Source organism: Pelophylax lessonae, assembly GCF_965119305.1.
Source record: "Pelophylax lessonae genome assembly, chromosome: 8".
In the NCBI taxonomy this organism is placed as follows: domain Eukaryota; kingdom Metazoa; phylum Chordata; class Amphibia; order Anura; family Ranidae; genus Pelophylax; species Pelophylax lessonae.
The window spans coordinates 17272346-17295495 of NC_138775.1; the positions used below are offsets into that span (position 1 = coordinate 17272346).

Here is a 23150-nt window from a genome sequence, read left to right on the forward strand (position 1 = left end):
GACTGTTGTCATTATTCAACCTCAACTACTATGTAACTATATAATGCACAGAGTGCAGGAGAAGGGTACAGTCTGCTATATGGCTGACTATAGAGAGTAGCACAGGCTGGTATATGGCTGGGTATGGACAGAGGCATAGACTAGTATATTACTGTGTATGAAAGGAGTCACAGGCTGGTATATGGCTGGGTATGGAGAGTAGCACTGGCTGGTATATGGTTGTGTATAGAGAGTAGCACATGCTGGTATATGGCTGGGTATAGAGAGTAGCACTGGCTGGCAGACTTGTATAAAGTACTCGAAATTTCTACTTGAGTAAAAGTACAAGTGCTTGATCAAAAAGTGACTTAAGTAGAAGTGGAAGTGCTCGCAGAAAAAGTTACTTAAGTAGAAGTACTAAAGTAGTCAACATTTTTTTTACTTAAGTATTGCAAGTAGTTTTTTCTAAAAATTTGCTACTTAAGTACTAAAAGTAAAAAGTACCAGTAGTTTTGAAAAAAAAATTCTACTCAAGTACTGAAAGTAGAAGTACAAGTACTGTGTTATGTAGGTATTAAAGAAGTCAAAAGTTTGAACATCATATTGTTTTTATTATTTCAAATGATTTATTCAAATGATTAACCTGTGTTTGTTAGTAGTTTCTTGATGCACTTTAAGCGCTGTAGCACCATTTATTTGTTTGTTTCATATTTTCTTTTTATTGGAAAGATTTGGTATAGCAGCTTTTATTATACACAGCCTTTATTTTCGTATGCGCTGATTTACAAATGACATTATACACATTTTTTTGAGCTTTATGCAACCTGCCATCTACTGTTCTGGCAGTGGTAATTTTTTTAAAAGTAACGAGTAACTATGCAGCACAAAAAAAAAATACTTGAGTAGAAGTATCGAAATCATCGAAAAAATGTAGTGAAGTAAAAGTAGAAGTAGGAGAAAAAAATTCTACTCTAGGAAAGTACAGATACCGCATTTCGGTACTTAAGTACAGTACAGTAAGTAGTTCCAATTCGTTACTATACATCTCTGCTGGCTGGTATATGGCTGGGTATAGAGAGTAGCACTGGCTGGTATATGGTTAAGTAAAGAGAGTAGCACATGCTGGTATATGGCTGGGTATAGAGAGTAGCACTGGCTGGTATATGGCTGGGTATAGAGAGTAGCACTGGCTGGTATATGGCTGGGTATAGAGAGAGGCGCATGCTGGTAAATGGACGGATATGGAGAGAAGCATAGCTTGCTATATGAATGTTTTTGTTGACCATCAATCAGTTGGATTTGGCTATGATTTATATTACATAAGATTGGATGTGGCGGAGATGAGCCCACATATAGATTGAACGCCCCTCAATCTGCTCTTCCTGGGTCCTGGGTTACACAAGCTTTTCCATCTAGCATTAAATCAGTATGGTAATAGCTCTGCCTTGTTGCTTTCTTGTTTCCTTCTCTCCAAATCCCACATGATTCCAGAAGCTATTAATATGTTCCGCATTTAATTATAGAACCTCCAGAGCAAATCCCATCACCCAACTGGCAATTTCCCCTCTGATTCCACTTGTGTGAAACTGCATTGGAGAAATTGCAGGACTGAAAAGTCCTGGATACGTATCAACAAACAGAATCTGATGGCGATCATAAACTACAGATGCCTCATCCGCCTGCAGTGTGCACATCACTGTGGTCTGTAGAGCACATCAATGGTATTCCAAAGGGGCTTCCCGACGTATTCTGGAGCTCCCAATATTTCACAATTAGATCTCTTCTTCTACAACAGATTTGACAGCTTTCTTCAAATGTATGAACTCTCCATACAACCATTGTAGGCTTCTTGGACTTTCCATTGAGGTGGTGAAAAATGGTAAATTTTTTTGAAAGTGTCGATATTTTCAGCATAGATATAAACCAATAGACATAAACCACCAGATTCATCTCACTGTCCCATGTCATGGAATGGAGCTTTCTCCCAGACATTGCATGGCTCTCCACATTTGTCACAACACTATTACTTTCATTTTAATAATATAAGAGAACTTTTTTGTGAAGGACCCAGAACATTCCCTGGGGGAAGTATCATACCGTTATGCTGATTTGTCCCTCAATCATTTTGAGCTCTCCATCATTTTTATCCATAGAAGAAAATTGGACCAAATTCAAGGTGGGTGGCACTGTACTAAGCCAGAAAGGTTGGAGCCTATATCCAAAACCAACAGTATTCACCTTCAACAATCAGGTGTCCACGAAGGGAGAGAATGTGGCGGTGTCCTCACTCAAACACTCAACAATCATCTATCTATCTATCTATCTATCTATCTATCTATCTATCTATCTATCTATCTATCTATCTATCTATCTATCTATCTATCTATCTATCTATCTATCTATCTATCTATCTATCTATCTCCGCTCACTGTATGTATAAAGAATACTTCTGTGTATGTTTAAAGCACCCCTCTCTGTATGGATAGAGCATACCTCAATGTATGTATAGAGAACCACTTTCTGTATATACAAAGCACCCCTCTGTGTATGTATAGAGCACCCCTCTATGTATGTAAAGAGCACCCCTCTATGTATGTATAGAGCACCCTTCTATGTATATATAGAGCACCCCTCTATGTATGTAAAGAGCACCCCTCTATGTATGTATGTATAGAGCACCCCTATATGTATGTAAAGAGCACCCCTCTATGTATGTAAAGAGCACCCCTCTATGTATGTATAGAGCACTCCTCTATGTATGTATAGAGCACCCCTCTATGTATATATAGAGCACCCCTCTACGTATGTATAGAGCACCCCTCTACGTATGTATAGAGCTTCCTTCTATGTATGTATAGAGCACCCCTCTATGTATGTATAGAGCACCCCTCTATGTATGTATAGAGCACCCCTCTATGTATATATATAGCTCCCCTCTATGTATGTATAGAGCGCCCCTCTATGTATGTATAGAGCACCCCTCTATGTATATATAGAGCACCCCTCTATGTATGTATAGAGCACCCCTCTATGTATGTATAGAGCACCCCTCTATGTATATATAGAGCACCCCTCTATGTATGTATAGAGCACCCCTCTATGTATATGTAGAGCACCCCTCTATGTATGTATAGAGCACCCCTCTATGTATATATAGAGCACCCCTCTATGTATGTATAGAGCACCCCTCTATGTATATATAGAGCACCCCTCTATGTATGTATAGAGCACCCCTCTATGTATGTATAGAGCACCCCTCTATGTATATATAGAGCACCCCTCTATGTATGTAAAGAGCACTCCTCTATGTATGTATAGAGCACCCCTCTATGTATGTATAGAGCACCCCTCTATGTATGTATAGAGCACTCCTCTATGTATGTATAGAGCACCCCTCTATGTATATATAGAGCACCCCTCTATGTATGTATAGAGCACCCCTCTATGTATATATAGAGCACCCCTCTATGTATGTATAGAGCACCCCTCTATGTATATATAGAGCACCCCTCTATGTATGTAAAGAGCACTCCTCTATGTATGTATAGAGCACCCCTCTATGTATGTATAGAGAACCCCTCTATGTATATATAGAGCACCCCTCTATGTATGTATAGAGCACCCCTCTATGTATATATAGAGCATCCCTCTATGTATGTATAGAGCACCCCTCTATGTATATATAGAGCACCCCTCTATGTATGTATAGAGCACCCCTCTATGTATATATAGAGCACCCCTCTATGTATATATAGAGCATCCCTCTATGTATGTATAGAGCACCCCTCTATGTATGTATAGAGCACCCCTCTATGTATGTATAGAGCACCCCTCTATGTATGTATAGAGCACTCCTCTATGTATGTATAGAGCACCCCTCTATGTATGTATAGAGCACCCCTCTATGTATGTATAGAGCACCCCTCTATGTATGTATAGAGCACCCCTCTATGTATGTATAGAGCACCCCTCTGTGTATGTATAGAGCACCCCTCTATGTATGTATAGAGCACCCCTCTATGTATGTATAGAGCACCCCTCTATGTATATATAGAGCACCCCTCTATGAATGTATAGAGCACCCCTCTATGTATGTATAGAGCACCCCTCTATGTATATATAGAGCACCCCTCTATGTATATATAGAGCACCCCTCTATGTATGTATAGAGCACCCCTCTATGTATGTATAGAGCACCCCTCTATGTATATATAGAGCACCCCTCTATGTATGTATAGAGCACCCCTCTATGTATGTATAGAGCACCCCTCTATGTATATATAGAGCACCCCTCTATGAATATACAGAGCACCCCTCTATGTATGTACTTTTGGATAAGGTCAGTGTGAATAGTCCATGCATTCGATGTAGTCCCCCCAGACAGGGGGTTGCAGACTCGTCTGATCAGCATGTGAGATGGCATTACTACAGGAAAAATGAGTCATATTATATCCCCCTCCCCCACCGCGAATAGTGCATGGCTGCATCCCAGCGGAGGTCAGTGACCGTGAACTGAAGGTGACTTGCAGAACCTTTACCCAATCAGGATCTTCTATTGATGCTCAATACATCAGGGTTGAAGGGTCATAAAGCCTAAAATATCTGAAAATCTGCAATTTATTACATGTCCTTTCCCAGAAAGATTTAATGCACCATAAAAAAAAATCATTTAAAGGACTCAATCCATCTGAGAAAGACCTAATTAATTTGCCTGAGTCATAAATACCGCGTCCCACCATCTGCTCATGTAAGCAGAGGACCGCTAAAGGCACAGCTTCATCTCTCACATTAAACCGTCTCAGTGACACGGGGAAGACTTAATTTTAGGGGTTTGAATATCGGGACATAAATTCAGTGTAAAGGGTTATGTTTATGGGGAAATTTGCCTGATTTGGGGAGGGAAATGGTTAAATTTTAGGGGGACAATAGGTGTTAGGGATGAGTGACAGTGGGGGGGGGGGGGGGGGGGGGCTATGGGTGATGAAAGGACCCAAATATCCAAAACCTAAAAAAAGGAATCCATTATCCTGAGCAGGTGGGATGATACAGGTGACACGCTATATATTACATTGTACAGGTGACACGCGACATATTACATTGTACAGGTGACACGCTATATATTACATTGTACAGGTGACACGCTATATATTACATTGTACAGGTGACACGCGACATATTACATTGGTCAGGTGACACGCTACATATTACATTGTACAGGTGACACTCTATATATTACATTGTACAGGTGACACGTGGCATATTACATTGTGCAGGTGACACGCTACATATTACATTGTACAGGTGACACGCTACATATTACATTGTACAGGTGACACGCGACATATTACATTGTACAGGTGACACGCTACATATTACATTGTACAGGTGACACGCGACATATTACATTGTACAGGTGACACGCGACATATTACATTGTACAGGTGACACGCTACATATTACATTGTACAGGTGACACGTGACATATTACATTGTACAGGTGACACGCTACATATTACATTGTACAGGTGACACGTGACATATTACATTGTGCAGGTGACACGCGACATATTACATTGTGCAGGTGACACGCTACATATTACATTGTACAGGTGACACGCTAAATATTACATTGTACAGGTGACATGCGACATATTACATTGTACAGGTGACACGCTACATATTATATTGTACAGGTGAAACTCTATATATTACATTGTACAGGTGACACGCTACATATTACATTGTACAGGTGACACGCGACATATTACATTGTACAGGTGACACGCTACATATTACATTGTACAGGTGAAACTCTATATATTACATTGTACAGGTGAAACTCTATATATTACATTGTACAGATGACACGCTACATATTACATTGTACAGGTGACACGCGACATATTACATTGTACAGGTGACACGCTACATATTACATTGTACAGCTGACACGCTACATAATACATTGTACAGGTGACACACTACATAACACATTGCAACATAGTATATTGTACAGGTGACATAATGCATATCATACTGTACGGGTGACACATTAGTATACTCTGCAGGTGACATTGTACATATTATACTGTACAGGTGTCACTCTATATATTACACTGTACAGGTGACATTCTATATATTACACTGTACAGGTGACACTATATATATTACACTGTACAGGTGACACTGTATATATTACACTCTATATATTACACTGTACAGGTGACATTCTATATATTACACTGTAAAGATGTCACTGTATATATTACACTGTACAGGTGTCACTGTATATATTACATTCTATATATTACACTGTACAGGTGACACTCTATATATTACACTGTACAGGTGACATTCTATATATTACACTGTAAAGGTGTCACTGTATATATTACACTGTACAGGTGCCACTGTATATATTACATTCTATATATTACACTGTACAGGTGACAATCTATATATTACATTGTACAGATAACACTCTATATATTACACTGTACAGGTGACACTGTATATATTACACTGTACAGATGACACTCTATATATTACACTGTATAGGTGACACTCTATATATTACACTGTACAGGTGTCACTCTATATATTACACTGTACAGGTGACACTATATATATTACACTGTACAGGTGTCACTCTATTTATTACACTGTACAGGTGACACTCTATATATTACACTGTTCAGGTGACACTGTACATATTACATTGTACAGTTGACATTCTATATATTACACTGTACAGGTGACATTCTATATATTACACTGTACAGGTGACACTCTATATATTACACTGTACAGGTGACACCCTATATAATATATTGTACAGGTGACACTCTATATATTACCCTGCACAGATGACTCTCTATATATTACACTGTACAGGTGACAATCTATATATTACACTGTACAGGTGACACTGTATATATTACACTGTACAGGTGACACTCTATATATTACACTGTATAGGTGACACTCTATATATTACACTGTACAGGTGACACTGTATATATTACACTGTATAGGTGACACTCTATATATTACACTGTACAGGTGACACTTTATATATTACACTGTACAGGTGACATTCTATATATTACACTGTACAGGTGACACTCTATATATTACACTGTACAGGTGACATTCTATATATTACACTGTACAGATGCCACCCTATATATTACACTGTACAGGTGATATTCTGCATTGTGTTGATATGAACTGAGGTCACATTTGTGGATGATTTTCTGGGCAGACATTTTGCCCTTTTTGTTTTATTTGGTTTTTAATGTTGTCTGATTGGTGATAAGTTTTTATGCAGATTGTCAGTCAATTGTTGGACCCCTTATTTATAACACCAGCAAGAATGTTGCAGTATTTTAGGGTATATTTTTCATATAAAATAGGATGAAAACAGTGATATAATATTTATTTAAATATACATATAAATCAAGTTAATTTAGCGAGCTGAGAAGTTAATTGTCAATCCTAAAAATGATCCATTGAGGACTGTGTGTATGTATGGTTTTATCTGGGGCCTATCCATCCTTTCCCCTCATCCTCTGTCTTCCCTTATCCAATAAAAGATTGATGGGCAGTGTAAGCTTGCCCACGTAATTCAGGCACATCTAAGCTGTCGGACGGATGTCTACTCATCAATATACATGAAGCATCTCATCTAGCTGAGTCCGATGCTGGGGGCTGCAGGCACTACTGCCTTGCAAAAAAGGGAGAGCAAGACAGGACAATGGGTCGGGGGGGTTTGAGCTAGAATCTGTCTTCTCAATTTTCTTGCCTTTTGTTTTTTTCGGCAGAGAGGTGAAGATGCTTCTGGTAGTGACGGAGTTCAGCCTGATGGGATATACTAAATGGAGAAATTCGGTTTTGCAGCCTTGAAAGCAATCGAGCGCCCAGTGGACTGTTGCCTGGCTGGGGAGCCTGCGCTCTTCCTAGGAAGACATCGAAGGTTGGTGGATAAGAAACACACACTGGATCTCACCGTTTCATCAGACATTGTGAGCAGCAGCATTTCTGGGGATCCTCGGTGCCTGTAAAGAGACGTGGCCATGGGGGACATGAGCAATAGTGATTTCTACTCCAAGAACCAAAGAAATGAGGTCAATCATGCATCCGAATTCGGGTGCACCCTCGACGAACTACGCTCCCTCATGGAGCTACGAGGGACTGAGGGTGTGGTTAAAATTAAGGAACTTTATGGGGACACAGATGGCATGTGCAGGCGGCTGAAAACATCTCCTACTGAAGGTAAGAAGTGACAATATGTCGGCCTTGTATGTACTCACATGAAGGCTGCCATCTTTTATTTACACAAAGATGATGCCTATGTCTACGGGAGGGTATTAGGATTTCTTTACTCTGGGTTGAATCAGGGACTGTGTACTGGAATATAAGAATAGTATACGGGGATGTCATGTCATATGGAGGACTATGTACTGGAATGTTAGGACTCTAGACTGGCATGTCAGGGCTCTATACTGGTCAATCAGGGACTGTGTACTGGGGCATTAGAACTCTAGCCTGGGTTGTTGCAGGGCTTTTTTTCAGCGGGAACGCGGGGGAACACAGTTCCAGTACCTCCAGTCTGAATGTATGCAATGGCAAAGGGGTGCTGGGGTCATTGGGGTGAGCTGAAGGACCTATTGATACTGGCTGCTGGGGGAATCTATTGTTGCTGGGGTGAATCTATTGTTGCTGGGGAGAATCTATTGTTGCTGGAGGGCATTTTGTTGTGGGTGGGGCTATTGTTGCAGTTAAGGATTTATTGTTGCTTGGGGGAACTATTGTTGCTGGAGGGCTATTGTTGTTTGGGAGGGTCTATTGTTGCAGGGGAAGATTTATTAGGGGGGGGGGGCATTGTTGCAGAGGAAGATTTATTGTTGCTGAGGGGATCTATTGTTGGGGGGGGGTATATTGTTGCTGATTCCAGGGGATCTATTTTACTGCTTATCTAGTTATCGGCAGCTGCCAAAGCCAGCAGAATATTAGCATGCATAAAGAAAGGGATGTATTCCAGAGATAAGACTATAATCCTTCCACTTTATAAAACTCTGGTCCGACCGCATCTGGAGTATTCTGTCCAGTTCTGGTCGCCAGTCCTCAGGAGGGATGTGTTGAAGCTAGAGAGAGTCCAGAGCAGGGCAACTAAACTAATTAGGGGATTGGAGGACCTTAATTATGAAAAGCGTCTGCCATTGCTTGATTTATTCTCCCTGGAGAAGAGACGCCTGAGAGGGGAAATGATAGCAATTTATAAATATCTCAATGGTGATCTCGGCATAGAAAAACAGCTATTCAGTCGAAGGGATTGCATGAGGACTCGAGGGCATACAATGCGATTAGAAGAGAAGCGTTTTAACCTCAGGCAACGTGGGGGGTTCTTTACTGTTAGGGCTACAAGATTGTGGAATTGTCTACCACAAGAGGTAAGAAGTGCCAATATGTCGGCCTTGTATGTACTCGCATGAAGGCTGCCATCTTTTATTTACACAAAGATGATGCCTATGTCTACGGGAGGGTATTAGGATTTCTTTACTCTGGGATGTATCAGGGACTGTGTACTGAAATATAAGAATTGTATACGGGGATGTCATGGATCTATACTGATGTGTTAAGGAGGACTATGTACTGGAATGTTAGGACTCTAGACCAGCATGTTCAGTTCTGGTCGCCGGTCCTCAGGAGGGATGTGTTGGAGCTGGAGAGAGTCCAGAGAAGGGCAACTAAACTAATTAGGGGATTGGAGGACCTTAATTATGAAGAGCGTCTGCAATCATTTGATTTATTCTCCCTGGAGAAGAGACGCCTGAGAGGGGACATGATAGCAATTTATAAATATCTCAATGGTGATCTCGGCATAGAAAAACAGCTATTCAGTCGAAGGGATTGCATGAGGACTCAAGGGCATACAATGCGATTAGAGGAGAAGCGTTTTAACCTCAGGCAACGTGGGGGGTTCTTTACTGTTAGGGCTACAAGATTGTGGAATTCTCTACCACAAAAGGTGGTTGCTGCGGAAAGTATGGTGGCTTTCAAAAGACTCTTAGACATACATCTCAAGGATCAGGACATTCAGGGCTATGTGAGATGATTACAGCCACACACACCTACACAGGTTGAACTGGATGGACTATTGTCTTTATTCAACCTCACCTACTATGTAACTATGTCAGGGCTCTATACTGGTCAATCAGGGACTGTGTACTGGGGCATTAGAACTCTAGCCTGGGTTGTCAGGGCTTTATACTGGTCTCTCAGGGACTGTGTACTGGAATGCATGAAATGTATACTGGAATGCCATGGCTCTATACTGGTGTGTTAAGGACTATGTTCTGGATTGTTAGAACTCTTGACTGGGCTCTATACTGGTCTATCAGGGACTGTGTAATGGAATATAGGAATTGTATACGGGATGTCATGGATCTATACTGATGTGTTAAGGAGGACTATGTACTAGAATGTTAGGGCTCTAGACTGGCATGTCAGGGCTCTATACTGGTCAACCAGGGACTGTGTACTGGGGCATTAGAACTCTAGCCTGGGTTGTCAGGGCTTTATACTGGTCTCTCAGGGACTGTGTACTGAAATGTATGAAATGTATACTGGAATGCCATGGCTCTATACTGGTGTGTTAAGGACTATGTTCTGGATTGTTAAAAACTCTTGACTGGCATGTCAGGGCTCTATACTGGTCAACCAGGGACTGTGTACTGGGGCATTAGAACTCTAGCCTGGGTTGTCAGGGACTGTGTACTGGAATGTATGAAATGTATACTGGAATGCCATGGCTTTATACTGGTGTGGTAAGGATTATGTTCTGGATTGTTAGAACTCTCGACTGACATGTCAGGGCTCTATACTGGTCTATCAGGGACTGTGTACTGGAATGTTATATCTCTATATTGAGATGTCAGAGCACTTTACTAGTGTATCAGGACCTGGGTACTAGAATGTTATAACCCTATGCTGGGATGTCAGAGCTCTATACTAATGTATCAGGAGCTGCGTACTGCAATGTTCTACCTGTAGACTGGACCGTCAGAGCTATGTACTGGAGTATCAGGGACTGTGTACTGGAATGGTAAAACTCTGTACTGGGATGTCAGGGCTCTATATTGGTATATCAGCCATTGTGTACAGGAATGTTATAACTATAGATAGAGATGTCAGGGCTCTATGGTGTGTCAGGGACTGTATACTGGAATGTTATAACTCTGTACTGGGATGTCAGGACTGTATAGTGGTATATCAGGGATTGTATACTGGAATGTTATAACTCTGTTTTGGGATGTCAGGGCTGTATAGTGGTATATCAGGGATTGTGTACTGAAATGTTATAACTATACTGGGATGTCAGAGCTCTGTACTGGTGTATCAGGGACAGTGTACTGGAATGTTATGACTCTATACTGGGATGTCAGAGCTCTGTACTGGTGTATCAGGGACTGCGTACAGAAATGTTATAACCCTAGACTGGGATGTCAGGGCTCTGTACTGGTGTATCAAGGATTGTGTATTGGAACACTAAAACTCTATACTTGGATGTTAGGGTTCTATACTGAATTGTCAGGGCTCTTTACTTGTGTATCAGGGACTGTGTACTGTAATGTTAAAACTCTATACTGGAGTGTCAGGTCTGTATACTAATGTATTGGTCATTGTTTACTGGAATATTACAACTCTATACTTGGGATGTCATAATTCTGTATTCTGGTCTAATACTTGTGCATCATCCAGTTATTAGGCCAGAATACAGTCATAGCGCTATACTGGGATGCCAGTAGCACCATATACCATGATAGGGCCTTATATTGGCCTGCTAGTCAGTCTATAGTGTAGTGTCAGGGTCATATTACTTGAGTTGGGGTTCTAACTATAAGAACTATAGACGGGGATGTAAGAGGCACTATAGTGGGATGTTATGGCTCTATACTAGGGTGCCATAGATCTATACTTCATGGTTAGGGGCTCTATAATGAGATGATTTAGCTCAACACTGGGGTGTTATGAATAAATACTAGACAGGGGCACTATACTAGGGTGTCATGGCTCTATACTGGGGTGTTGTGGATCTGAACCTGATTATCAGGGGTTCTATAATGACAACTCATGGCTTTACACTGGTGTATTCAGTCATTGAATGAACATATTGGCCCCGTAAAGGATGATGAAGGGAATTTGTTTACAAAAGACAAAGGGAAGGCAAAGGTTTTAAATGCATTCTTCTCCTCAGTTTTCACAAAGGAAAAGGGAGGATATAGTAATCAAGCCTGTAATGTTAGTAACAGGTCACAGAATGCACTCTCGTGGCTAACAGAAGCCAGTATCAGAAATAGACTTGAAAAACGTAACATAAATAAGTCACCAGGACCAGATGGCTTACACCCGAGGGTCATTAAGGAACTCAGTCAGGTGATAGCCAGACCGTTGTTACTCATTTTTATGGACAGTTTACTGACTGGAACGGTACCAGCCGATTAGAGAAAAGCCATTGTGGTACCAATATTTTAAAAAGGGCCAAGATATATCCCTGGAAACTACAGGCCAGTTAGCCTAACATCAATAGTCTGCAAGCTATTGGAGGGGATGATAAGGGACTATATTCAAGATTTTTGTAATGAAAACAGTATCAGTAGTAGTAATCAGCATGGATTTATGAAGGATCGTTCTTGCCAGACCAATCTGTTAACGTTCTATGAGTAAGTGGGTTGCATCTAGATAAAGGAAAGCCTGTGGATGTGGTGTATCTGGATTTTGCAAAGGCACTTGACAGAGTTCCCTACAAACGTTTACTTTACAAACTGAGGTCTGTCGACATGGACCATAGGGTGAGTACCTGGATGGAAAACTGACTACAGGGGCAAGTCCAAAGATTGGTGATAAATAGCGAGTACTTCAGTGTGGTAAGTGGGATCCCCCAAGGATCTGTCCTGGGATCAATTCTGTTTAATTTATTTATAAATGATATAGAGCAGTGATGGTGAACCTTGGCACCCCAGATGTTTTGGAACTACATTTCCCATGATGCTCATGCACTCGAGTGAAGTTGAGCATCATGGGAAATATAGTTCCAAAACATCTGGGTTGCCAAGGTTCCCCATCACTGCTATATAGATGATGGGATAAATAGCTCAATCTCAGTATTTTCAGGAGTTACATACAAAGCAGGGCAATAACTTCTGTGCAGGATGTGGAAACCTTACAAGAGAACCTAAATAAAATTATTTGGTGGGCAACTACATGGCAGATGAGGTTTAATGTTGAAAAATGTAAAGTAATGCATTTGGGTGCTAAAAAGCTAGGGGAAGAACCTCTGGGGCAATCTAGGATGGAAAAGGACACGGGGGTCCTAGTACAGTGGTTCCCAACTCCGGTCCTCGGGACCCACCAACAGGCCAGGTTTGCAAGATAACTAAATTACATCACAGGTGATCTAATTTGCTGCTCAGTGATTGCAGTATTGTAGTCTGCATCCCCCAAGGTAATACTTAAAATCTGGCCTGTTAGTGGGTCCCGAGGACCGGAATTGAGAACCACTGTCCTAGTAGATGACAGACTCAGCAGTGGCATGTAATGCCAAGCTGCTGCAAGCAAAGCCAACAGAATACTGGCATGCATTAAAAAGGGGATTCACTTCAGAGATAAAACGATAATTCTCTCACTCTATAAGACTCTGGTCCGGCCACATCTGGAGTATGCTGTCCAGTTCTGGGCACCGGTCCTTAGGAAGGATGTGCTGGAACTAGAGAGAGTCCAGAGAAGGGTAACAAAGCTAATAAAGGGACTAGAGGGTCTCAGTTATGGGGAAAGACTACAAGAATTGAACTTATTCCCTCTGGAGAGGAGATGCTTGAGAGGGGATATGATAGTGATATAAAAATTCTGTACTGCTAACCTTAGCATAGAGAAAAAACTTTTCAGTGAAAGGGAGTTTAAAAAGAGACATCGCCATTCACTGAAATTGGAAGAGAAGCAATTTAACCTTTACTGTCAGAGTGGTAAGGAAGTGGAATTCTCTTCCACAAGCAGTGGTATCCACAGGATCGATAGTTTCAAAAAACTATGAGATGGACACCTTAACAATTATAACATACAGGGATATACAATTTACAATTGACATAAACCAGGGATCTCCGAACTACAGCCCTTCAGCTGTTGCGGAACTACGCCTCCCATGAGGCATTGTAAAACTCTGACATTCGCAGACATGACTAGGCATGATGGGAATTGTAGTTCATGAACAACTGGAGGGCCATGGTTTGGAGACCCCTTATATATACACAAGCACACTCACACACACACACAGGTTATACTGGATGGACTGGTGCCTTTTTTCAACCTTACCGACTATGTAACTATTAATCTGAACTTGGTTGTCAGAGGCAATACACTAAGATTTTATAGCTCTATATTGGGGTGTCATGAATACAGGGTTGTTAGGGAACACGATACAGAGATGTCATGAACTTTAAGGCCCCTTTCACACTAGTGCGACTTGTCCCGCAATTTTGGACCGCAAAATCGCATGACAAGTCGTTTTCCATTATTTTCAATGAGCCCCATTCATATCAGTGCATTTTGAAGTCGCACCGGCTTTAACGTAGTTCCTGCATTACTTTGGCACGATGTTAATGCGTTTTGAGGTATATAGCCCTGAGCCATTGCTCAAAATCGTGGCAAAATCGCGGTAAAATTGCGTTGCATAAGTGTGAAAGGGGCCTAAACTGGTGTGTCAGAGACTTTACTGTATACTATGGTGTCATGAACTCTATATCGGGGTGTCATGAATTCTATTACGATGTGTCAGGCACTTCCTACAGGGGTATCAAGGACTTTTTAGTAAGGAATGATTACCTCTAAACTGGTGCGTCAGGGTCTATCCTGGGGTTTCAGGGTCTCTGTACTGGTTAGTCTTGGTTCTATTTTTAAGGTGTCAGAGACTCTGTACGGAGGTATTGGAGACTCTACACTTGGACATCATGGTTATACACTGGGGTGTCATTACTCTATACACCGGTACAGTGTTATTCTTTCCTCATCTTGGCATGCTGCTATGTGGGACAAGACGTCATTCTACTGGTGAGTATTTCTTGACATCTTAAGAAGATTAAAATACGACCTAATTCCAGGAAAAACTGATATCGATGATGACATTTCTACTGGAAATCCTTCAGCTCGCCTCCTCCAGCAAGGCCCGAAGCGAAAGAAAAAAAAAAAAAAAAAAAATAGCGCAGGGCAGACATGACCATGTGAAGAGGGGAGACAGGGCAGGTGTGAGTTAAATTAAATTGTTTTGAGTTGGGGGGTATTCAGGGATTGGTGTATCAGGTTTGGGAGGGGTTGAGGTACAGTTAGGAGGGGTGGCCCCTCAGATTGGAGGTCAGTGGAAGTTCAACGGACGAAGGAAGAAGAAGCTTCCCACCCACCCTCCCTAATTTCTGGGACTGTTATGGTTGATTTTGATTCATGTCTTTTGTGCTTTCTGTCCTTTCTGGGGGAATTTTATATTGTCATGGCAGCTGGGCGTTTTGTTGGTCTTTGCTGGCGGGGGAGGTGAACAGTTTAGGATAAGGGTATGGTTGGGACTCATCGTTGGTATGGGTCCCTATGGTGCATTCCATTTAATGTCAGTTTAAATGGAATTCAAAATGGTGGCACTGCGGGGAGTGGTTTGTCTCCGAGCCGGTGACGCGGCTGGAGGCCTATCAGGGCACAGGTCCCGCAGTGCAGGATTTGGAATTATTTGGAGGAGCCTCAAAGACCAACAGGCCTAATGACTGATTGTTTTATGTTTGTAAGGAATGTTTTTTCTCCTTATGTTAATTTTAAGGTAAAAGGGTTAATAAAATGGCTGCTGTGGCCAATTAACTCCAAGCACGGTGTGGTCTCAATTATTTAGGTAAAGGGAAAGGTTTATGGCATGGGGGTGGAGCCTTTGGCTTTAAGCAGCCTAAGAGTTTGGGGGTGACATCTATTCTACATTGGTCATGCAGCTGCTGAATCAGCAAAGTTTACAATTCAATTAATTAGCGTGAAAGTGACTCATAACTACAGACCAGATATTTCAGAGAACTATCATACCAAATCATACAATAACGGAAGAGAGTATTCAAACACCATACCTGACAAGAAAATAATGTGAGAATGTTCAGTATGTATGTAATACAATTCAAAACAAGAGGGTTATGAAGGCCCTGCTCCTTCAAGATTCCTATCTAATAGCAAGGGGCAAGTGAAACAAAAAGTAATGCTTGTACGGGGAATGGTTGATGGAGAGAGTAGAAGTTCAGTTGTTAGGTGGAGGCTTGTGGGTAGAATGCAGCGTGGTATACGGTGGCAAGAATACACTCAGGGGCAGAGGTAGATGAGAACAGTATATTGAGAGAGTTACAATAAGGTACAAACAAGCCAAATGGGTAGGCACAACCGACCAGAACCACTTACAAACAGTAGCAGAGGATTGAGATCTTGGAAAGATGCTGACAGCTTCTGCAGCGAGGATCGGGAATGGGTCTGCACCCAAACAAGAGGCTTCCTAAGAGGCTATAGCATAGTCCCTGCACTTTCCCTACTCCTCAGGAACCTTTCCCTGCCGCTAAGCACTGTCCCTGCCAGACGGGGAACCTGTCCCTACACTAGCCACTTGCATAAAGTGCACCAAACCCGGGAGCCAGAGTCCTAAATAGACTATGCCTGACCCAAGATGGCCACCAAAGTCATGTAGGGCACCAGCGTCCAATCAGACAGCTGTCTCCCTGTGACCGCAGGAAGTCATAAAGGATCCAAGTTCCTCACAACTTCCTTCCCCTTCTGCATTGCTGCTTCGGGCGAGCGCCACTTACAGTGGGGAATACAGACTGCACCTGCCTACAGGCTGGATAAGCTTCTCTGAAGAGTTGAGTTTTCAGGTTGGAGAAGCCCTGGAGTCAGTAATGAACAAAGATGATGAGGTAGCTAAAGGACAAGGAGGTCTTGGGAGGAGTGAAGAGGACCTTTAGGTGATAAGTGAAACAAGGTTGATGATGTAGCTCAGGGCAGAGTTGTGGATGGCTTTGCATGTTGTTGTTAGTATTTTTAATTTTATGTGATAGACGAGTGGAAGCCAGTGGATGGATTGGCAGAAAGGGTCGGAGGACACTGAGCAGGTAGTGAGGTCGATGAGTCTATCAGCAGCATCCATGATAGACTGAGGACGGGATACCCTGTGTAGAGAGGTAGGCCAAAGAGGAGAGAGTGGCACTGGGCGAGAGGTAACAAGGGAGTGAATAAGTAACCTGGTGGTGCCATTGATTAAGAAGGGGCATATTTTGGAAGTGTTACAGAGGTGAAGATGGCAAGAGTTGGAGAGTGATTGGATGTGGAAAGAAGGAGAGAGAGCAGCGCCAATCGAAGTATAGCATACAAAACAAGCAGGTTTTATTGAAGATAATACACTCACATTTAAGTGAAGGATTAAGCACATTGAAAGGTATCAACCTCGCTGATCGCTCTCACTGTCTGTGGAGGCAGCTGTGGTCCTGACGAAGGAGCCTGCATAATTGCCTGACGAAGGAGAACGCTTGGACGGACACACCTCCTGTCTTCTATCAATGAGGCCTTGACAGCTCACCCTGCTCCTCCTCTTCAGCCCCGGAACCCTGGGAACAGCTTCCTCCATGGACGGTGGGAGTAATCAGTGAGGTTAATATCTTTCAATGTGCTTAATCCTTCACCTAAACTAAATGTGAGTGTATTACTTAATTTATTGATCAACAAAAACTGCTTGGTTTATATGCTACACTTCGATTGGCTCTGCTCTCTCTCCTTCTTTCCCCATCTCCTATCTTCTACTCTGATAGCCGGCTGCCAAAAAAAGTAATTGCAATGGGGACCCCCTTCCATTGGGTATACCCCAGGACTATATGGACTACTTTTACAAGGACTCCCCCCCCCCCCCCTTTTTTTAATTTTTTACTCTCCTATTTTTACAATTGTGTATTTAATGGTGCATTTATTTTAGGACAATTCAGCTTTGATGACATTGTTCCAAGTGCTCTCCAAACATTCTCCTCTTTTTTTTCTTATTCATTCAGAATGATTGGATATGGGTTTGAAAGGAAAAGTCAAAGTCCAGGATTAAACCTAGAAACTTGGCATGAGTGGAGGAACTGATAGTTGGTGCTATTGATCTTGATGCAAAATTCAGAGGAGGGGGCAAGGGAGGGGGGAGTAAATATTAGGAGCTCAATGTTTGAAAGACTGAGTTTTAGGACATGGGGTGACATCCATACTGATATGTTAATTAATAAGTTAATGATACATGAAGAGACTTTAAGTCCCGGTTCACACTACCGCGACTTGTCAGGCGACTTGGCCGCCTGACAAGTCGCGGTCCATTCAGTGCTATGGGAACCGTTCTAATAGGAGCGACTCAAGTCGCTCCGAGTTAGAAAATAGTTCCTGTACTACTTCGGGGCGACATCGGAGCGACTTGCATTGACTTCAATTATGTGAAGTCCGTGCAAGTCGCGCCGAAGTCGCAGTGCACGCGACTTCACAGGTCGCCACCGAAGTCGGATCGCCTCAGTGTGAACCGACACTAAGGGTTTGTAAAAGGTTTACTTTTTAAAAAAAATAAACATGTTTCTTATCTGCTCTGTGTAATGATTTTGCACAGAGCAGCCAGCCCCAATCCTCCTCTTCTCAGATCCCCCGCTGGTGCTCCTGGCCCCTCCTCACTGCTGAGTGCTGAGGAAGCTGCTTGCTCTAGGGGCACTCCTGTGTGCTCGCTCCTGAGCTGCCCCTGTGTGCTCAGCCCCCTGCTCCTTCCTCACTGTCTGTGAATAAAATCAGCAGAAGCCAATGGCAGAGACCTGAGAGAGCTTCTGCTCTCATGCACATTGCTGGATTGTGATCAGGCTCAGGTGAGTAGAACGGAGAGGTCTGAGGGGGAAGCAGCACATTGAAGGTTTTTTACCTTTATGCATAGAATACATAAAGGTAAAAAGCTTTTAGAACCACTTTAAGAGGTGAGCAAAGGAGTAGAGAGATAGATTTGGGTGTTGTCAGTGTAGCAATGATACTAGAAGCTGTAGGAAGTTATCAACTGCCCTATGGAGGATGTGTAGATGGAGAATAGAAGAGGTCCAATGACAAAGCCTTAGTGGACCCCTACAAATGGAGAAAGAGGATAGGAAGAGGTAGAGTTGAAGGTGAGGATGAAGGAGTACTTACATAGGTATGAGGAGAACAATACAAGAGCAGAATCTTGTAGACCAAGGGAATAGAGTTATTTAAGAAGGGGCTTAAGGTTTACTAGTATGAATATGGAGAAGTAGCCATTGGTTTTGGCAGTTGGTAAGTCATTAGTGAGATTTAGGATAGGTACAATACAGAGTGTTTCTTTCGATGGCCAGACTGAAAAAGCTTAAGAAGGTTATGATCAGTGAGGTAGCAGCCCATATGGTTTTAGACCCGTTGTTCTAAATGTTTATAGGTAAATGGATGCAAGGAGATGGGACTTAGATTGTTTAGACTGGTGTGGCCCAGTGAGGGCTTTCAAGTATGGGGGTGACCAGTGTATGTTTTAGACCCCATTCACACTAGCGCGACTTGTCAGGCGACTTGGTAGCCTGACAAGTCGCGGTGGGTCGCCTGCCATTGATTAGCACAGGACCCGTTCTAATAGGAGCGACACAAGTCGCTCCGACTTAGAAAAAGGGTCCTGTACTACTTTGGGGCGACCTGGAGGCAACTTGCATTGACTTCAATTATATGAAGTCCGTGCATGTCGCGCCGAGGTCGCAGTGCACGCTGTGCACCGCAACTTCACAGGTCGCCCCAGCAAGTCGTGTCGCCCCTGTGTGAATGGGCTCTTAGAGGGGAAGAGAAGATGGCAATAGAGAGGGTGAGTTAGGTGAGGGTGAGTGAGCTGGGTCCAGTGGGCAGTGGGTGAGGTGGGCTTCCATGTAAAACTCAGCAACCTCCTCCATAGTAGGCAAGGTAAAAAAGATGAAAGTATTAAATACGTCAGTAGACTTGCTATGTTAATTGGGGAGAAAAATGGACAGCAGAGATCTCATCACAAATTGCATCTAGAGTTCATGAGGACTGGATGAGAGGGGTGTTAATAAGAGTGATCTGTTTGGCAACAAAAAGGTAAGAATTATATTTTTGAAGGGTAGAATAATACATACCTGCCAACTGTCCCGTTTTTGCCGGGGCAATCCCAGCAAATAGGAGCCTGTGCCAGGAAATTTTCCTTGTCCCGACCTGTTAATCAGGATGCCTGTTACCATTTAAAAAAAATATATATATATATATATATATATATTTGTATTTTGTTCCACAGTGTCGCTCTCATCCCAGCTATGAATTGTAGTTCTGGCAGCAGGTTGTATACTGGTGTGGACTGGGTAATGTGATCTATACTGGTGTGGACTGGGTAATGTGTTAGGATCTATACTGGTATGGACTGGGTAATGTGTTAGGATCTATACTGGTATGGACTGGGTAATGTGTTAGGATCTATACTGGTATGGACTGGGTAATGTGTTAGGATCTATACTGGTATGGACTGGGTAATGTGTTAGGATGGCATGGGCTGGGTAATGTGTTAGGATCTATACTGGTATGGACTGGGTAATGTGTTAGGATCTATACTGGTATGGACTGGGTAATGTGTTAGGATCTATACTGGTATGGACTGGGTAATGTGTTAGGATGGTATGGACTAGGTAATGTGTTAGGATCTATACTGGTATGGACTGGGTAATGTGTTAGGATCTATTCTGGTATGGACTGGGTAAGGTGTTAGGATCTATACTGGTATGGACTGGGTAATGTGTCAGGATCTATACTGGTATGGACTGGGTAATGTGTTAGGATCTATACTGGTATGGACTGGGTAATGTGTTAGGATCTATACTGGTATGGACTGGGTAATGTGTTAGGATCTATACTGGTATGGACTGGGTAATGTGTTAGGATCTATACTGGTATGGACTGGGTAATGTGTTAGGATGATATGGACTGGGTAAGGTGTTAGGATCTATACTGGTATGGACTGGGTAATGTGTTAGGATCTATACTGGTATGGACTGGGTAATGTGTTAGGATGATATGGACTGGGTAATGTGTTAGGATCTATACTGGTATGGACTGGGTAATGTGTTAGGATCTATACTGGTATGGACTGGGTAATGTGTTAGGATGATATGGACTGGGTAATGTGTTAGGATCTATACTGGTATGGACTGGGTAATGTGTTAGGATCTATACTGGTATGGACTGGGTAATGTGTTAGGATGATATGGACTGGGTAATGTGTTAGGATCTATACTGGTATGGACTGGGTAATGTGTTAGGATCTATACTGGTATGGACTGGGTAATGTGTTAGGATGATATGGACTGGGTAATGTGTTAGGATCTATACTGGTATGGACTGGGTAATGTGTTAGGATGATATGGACTGGGTAAGGTGTTAGGATCTATACTGGTATGGACTGGGTAATGTGTTAGGATCTATACTGGTATGGACTGGGTAATGTGTTAGGATGATATGGACTGGGTAATGTGTTAGGATCTATACTGGTATGGACTGGGTAATGTGTTAGGATCTATACTGGTATGGACTGGGTAATGTGTTAGGATGATATGGACTGGGTAAGGTGTTAGGATCTATACTGGTATGGATTGGGTAATGTGTTAGGAAAGAAAGGATGCCACATTGTTTGATGGAAATGAAAACTATCACCCTACAGAGGGCTGAATTTCAAGACAGGTGAATAAAGTGTCAGATGTGCTCACACCATACAAAAAATTGAATATGTAAATATAAAGTGCAAGGTGTAAATAAGTACGATAAAACCTAATTATACCAGATAGTATAATCCTACTTATTTACACTTTGCACTTTATTTATATTTCCATATTCCATTTTTTCTATGGTCACACCTGAGCACATTTCACACTTTAGAATTGCAGGGAATTGTGATGAGAATTTTAAACTTTAGGCAGAAGTAGTGCAGCTGAATGGGAGAATTATTCCAACTCTGCTACTTTGGCCTCATGTTTTAAATTCCCCTTTTCAGTTTCCTGTAATTCTCTCTTTATGAAGTAGACCCTATAATCTGATAAGTAGGTGGAGATTAATTATGTGGAGTGGGCGGAGCTTCAGGGAAGAGTGGGTGTGGTAAGTAATTGATAGCTTTGCTGCAAAGTGTCCATGGAAATATTTTTCAAATGTTGGCAACTATGAATAATATAAGGCAAAAACTTAAAGAGATTTAGATTTACACCATACTCAAGAGCGCAGCTATGTTTTTGGAGACCTCTAGGGTTGTCTGTTTGCCGGGGATGTTGCAGTGGGGGCCTAACTCTATGTGCGGCAACTGGGGAGAGTGTGTCCAGGGAAAAGGAGAGTGAGCTGTTGTAGGCAGAAGTGGCCAGAGGTGACATTTTGGTGGTGGTCAGTAGCAGGGTAGAGAAGAGAAGAGTTGAAGTGGCGAAGATTTGTATGGGTAATCGTTTGCTGCTTGGAATGATTGGGGTTAAAGGCATGTAGAACATGAAATGGATAAGGTTGTAATGAGAGAGACACAGATAGGAAAGGTGGTGTTGGAGGGGTTGCAAGCAGTGTACAGATGGGAAAACCCAAGGTCATGGGTACGAGGAGTAACTAGGAGTGTGTGTCGATTGTGTTAGGTCAAAATGATTAGGTTAGTTTGAGAAGTTGAAAGGTAGCCAGGATGTTAGCTTTGAATGGGAATGAAGAAAAAAAAATTCCCCCGCGCTACCTCATCAACTCCTACATCAAAGTAAATAAATTGAATAAATATTTCTCTAAGGAGCGGCTCCAACATAAAAATTATAGGATGTTAGCTTTAACAAGGATGGTAAATACAACAAGAATGATAGTGGGTATTTCAGAGGAGAGACAGAGGGTAGCCAAGCAGAGAAGCCATCAAGGAAGCTTGATTGTGGTCCGGGAGGCCGATAAATCGAAGCAATCCTTACATAAACTAGAGAAAAGAATATTAATACAGTGAGTTTCAATAGAGAAGAGTGACAGAGAGGGAGTTGTAGGAAAAACCTGAAAAATGCATTGAAGGGATAAATAGATTCCAACTCTCTCCTCCCTTTGGTTTATAGGACCTGGGAGAA

General features: G+C 42.2%; 1 protein-coding gene across 11 annotated transcripts in view; it reads left to right on the plus strand.

The window, feature by feature from the left end:
- Positions 1-23150, plus strand: part of LOC309561739 (plasma membrane calcium-transporting ATPase 2) — a 335901-nt gene that overhangs the window by 129618 nt on the left and 183133 nt on the right. For all 11 annotated transcript variants that reach the window (XM_082265742.1, XM_082265747.1, XM_082265749.1 and 8 more), the window contains one exon: positions 7803-8253. In XM_082265742.1, the coding sequence (XP_082121868.1) occupies positions 8055-8253 (199 nt within the window). In that variant the 5' untranslated portion in view covers positions 7803-8054. The remainder of the gene's footprint in view (positions 1-7802; positions 8254-23150) is intronic.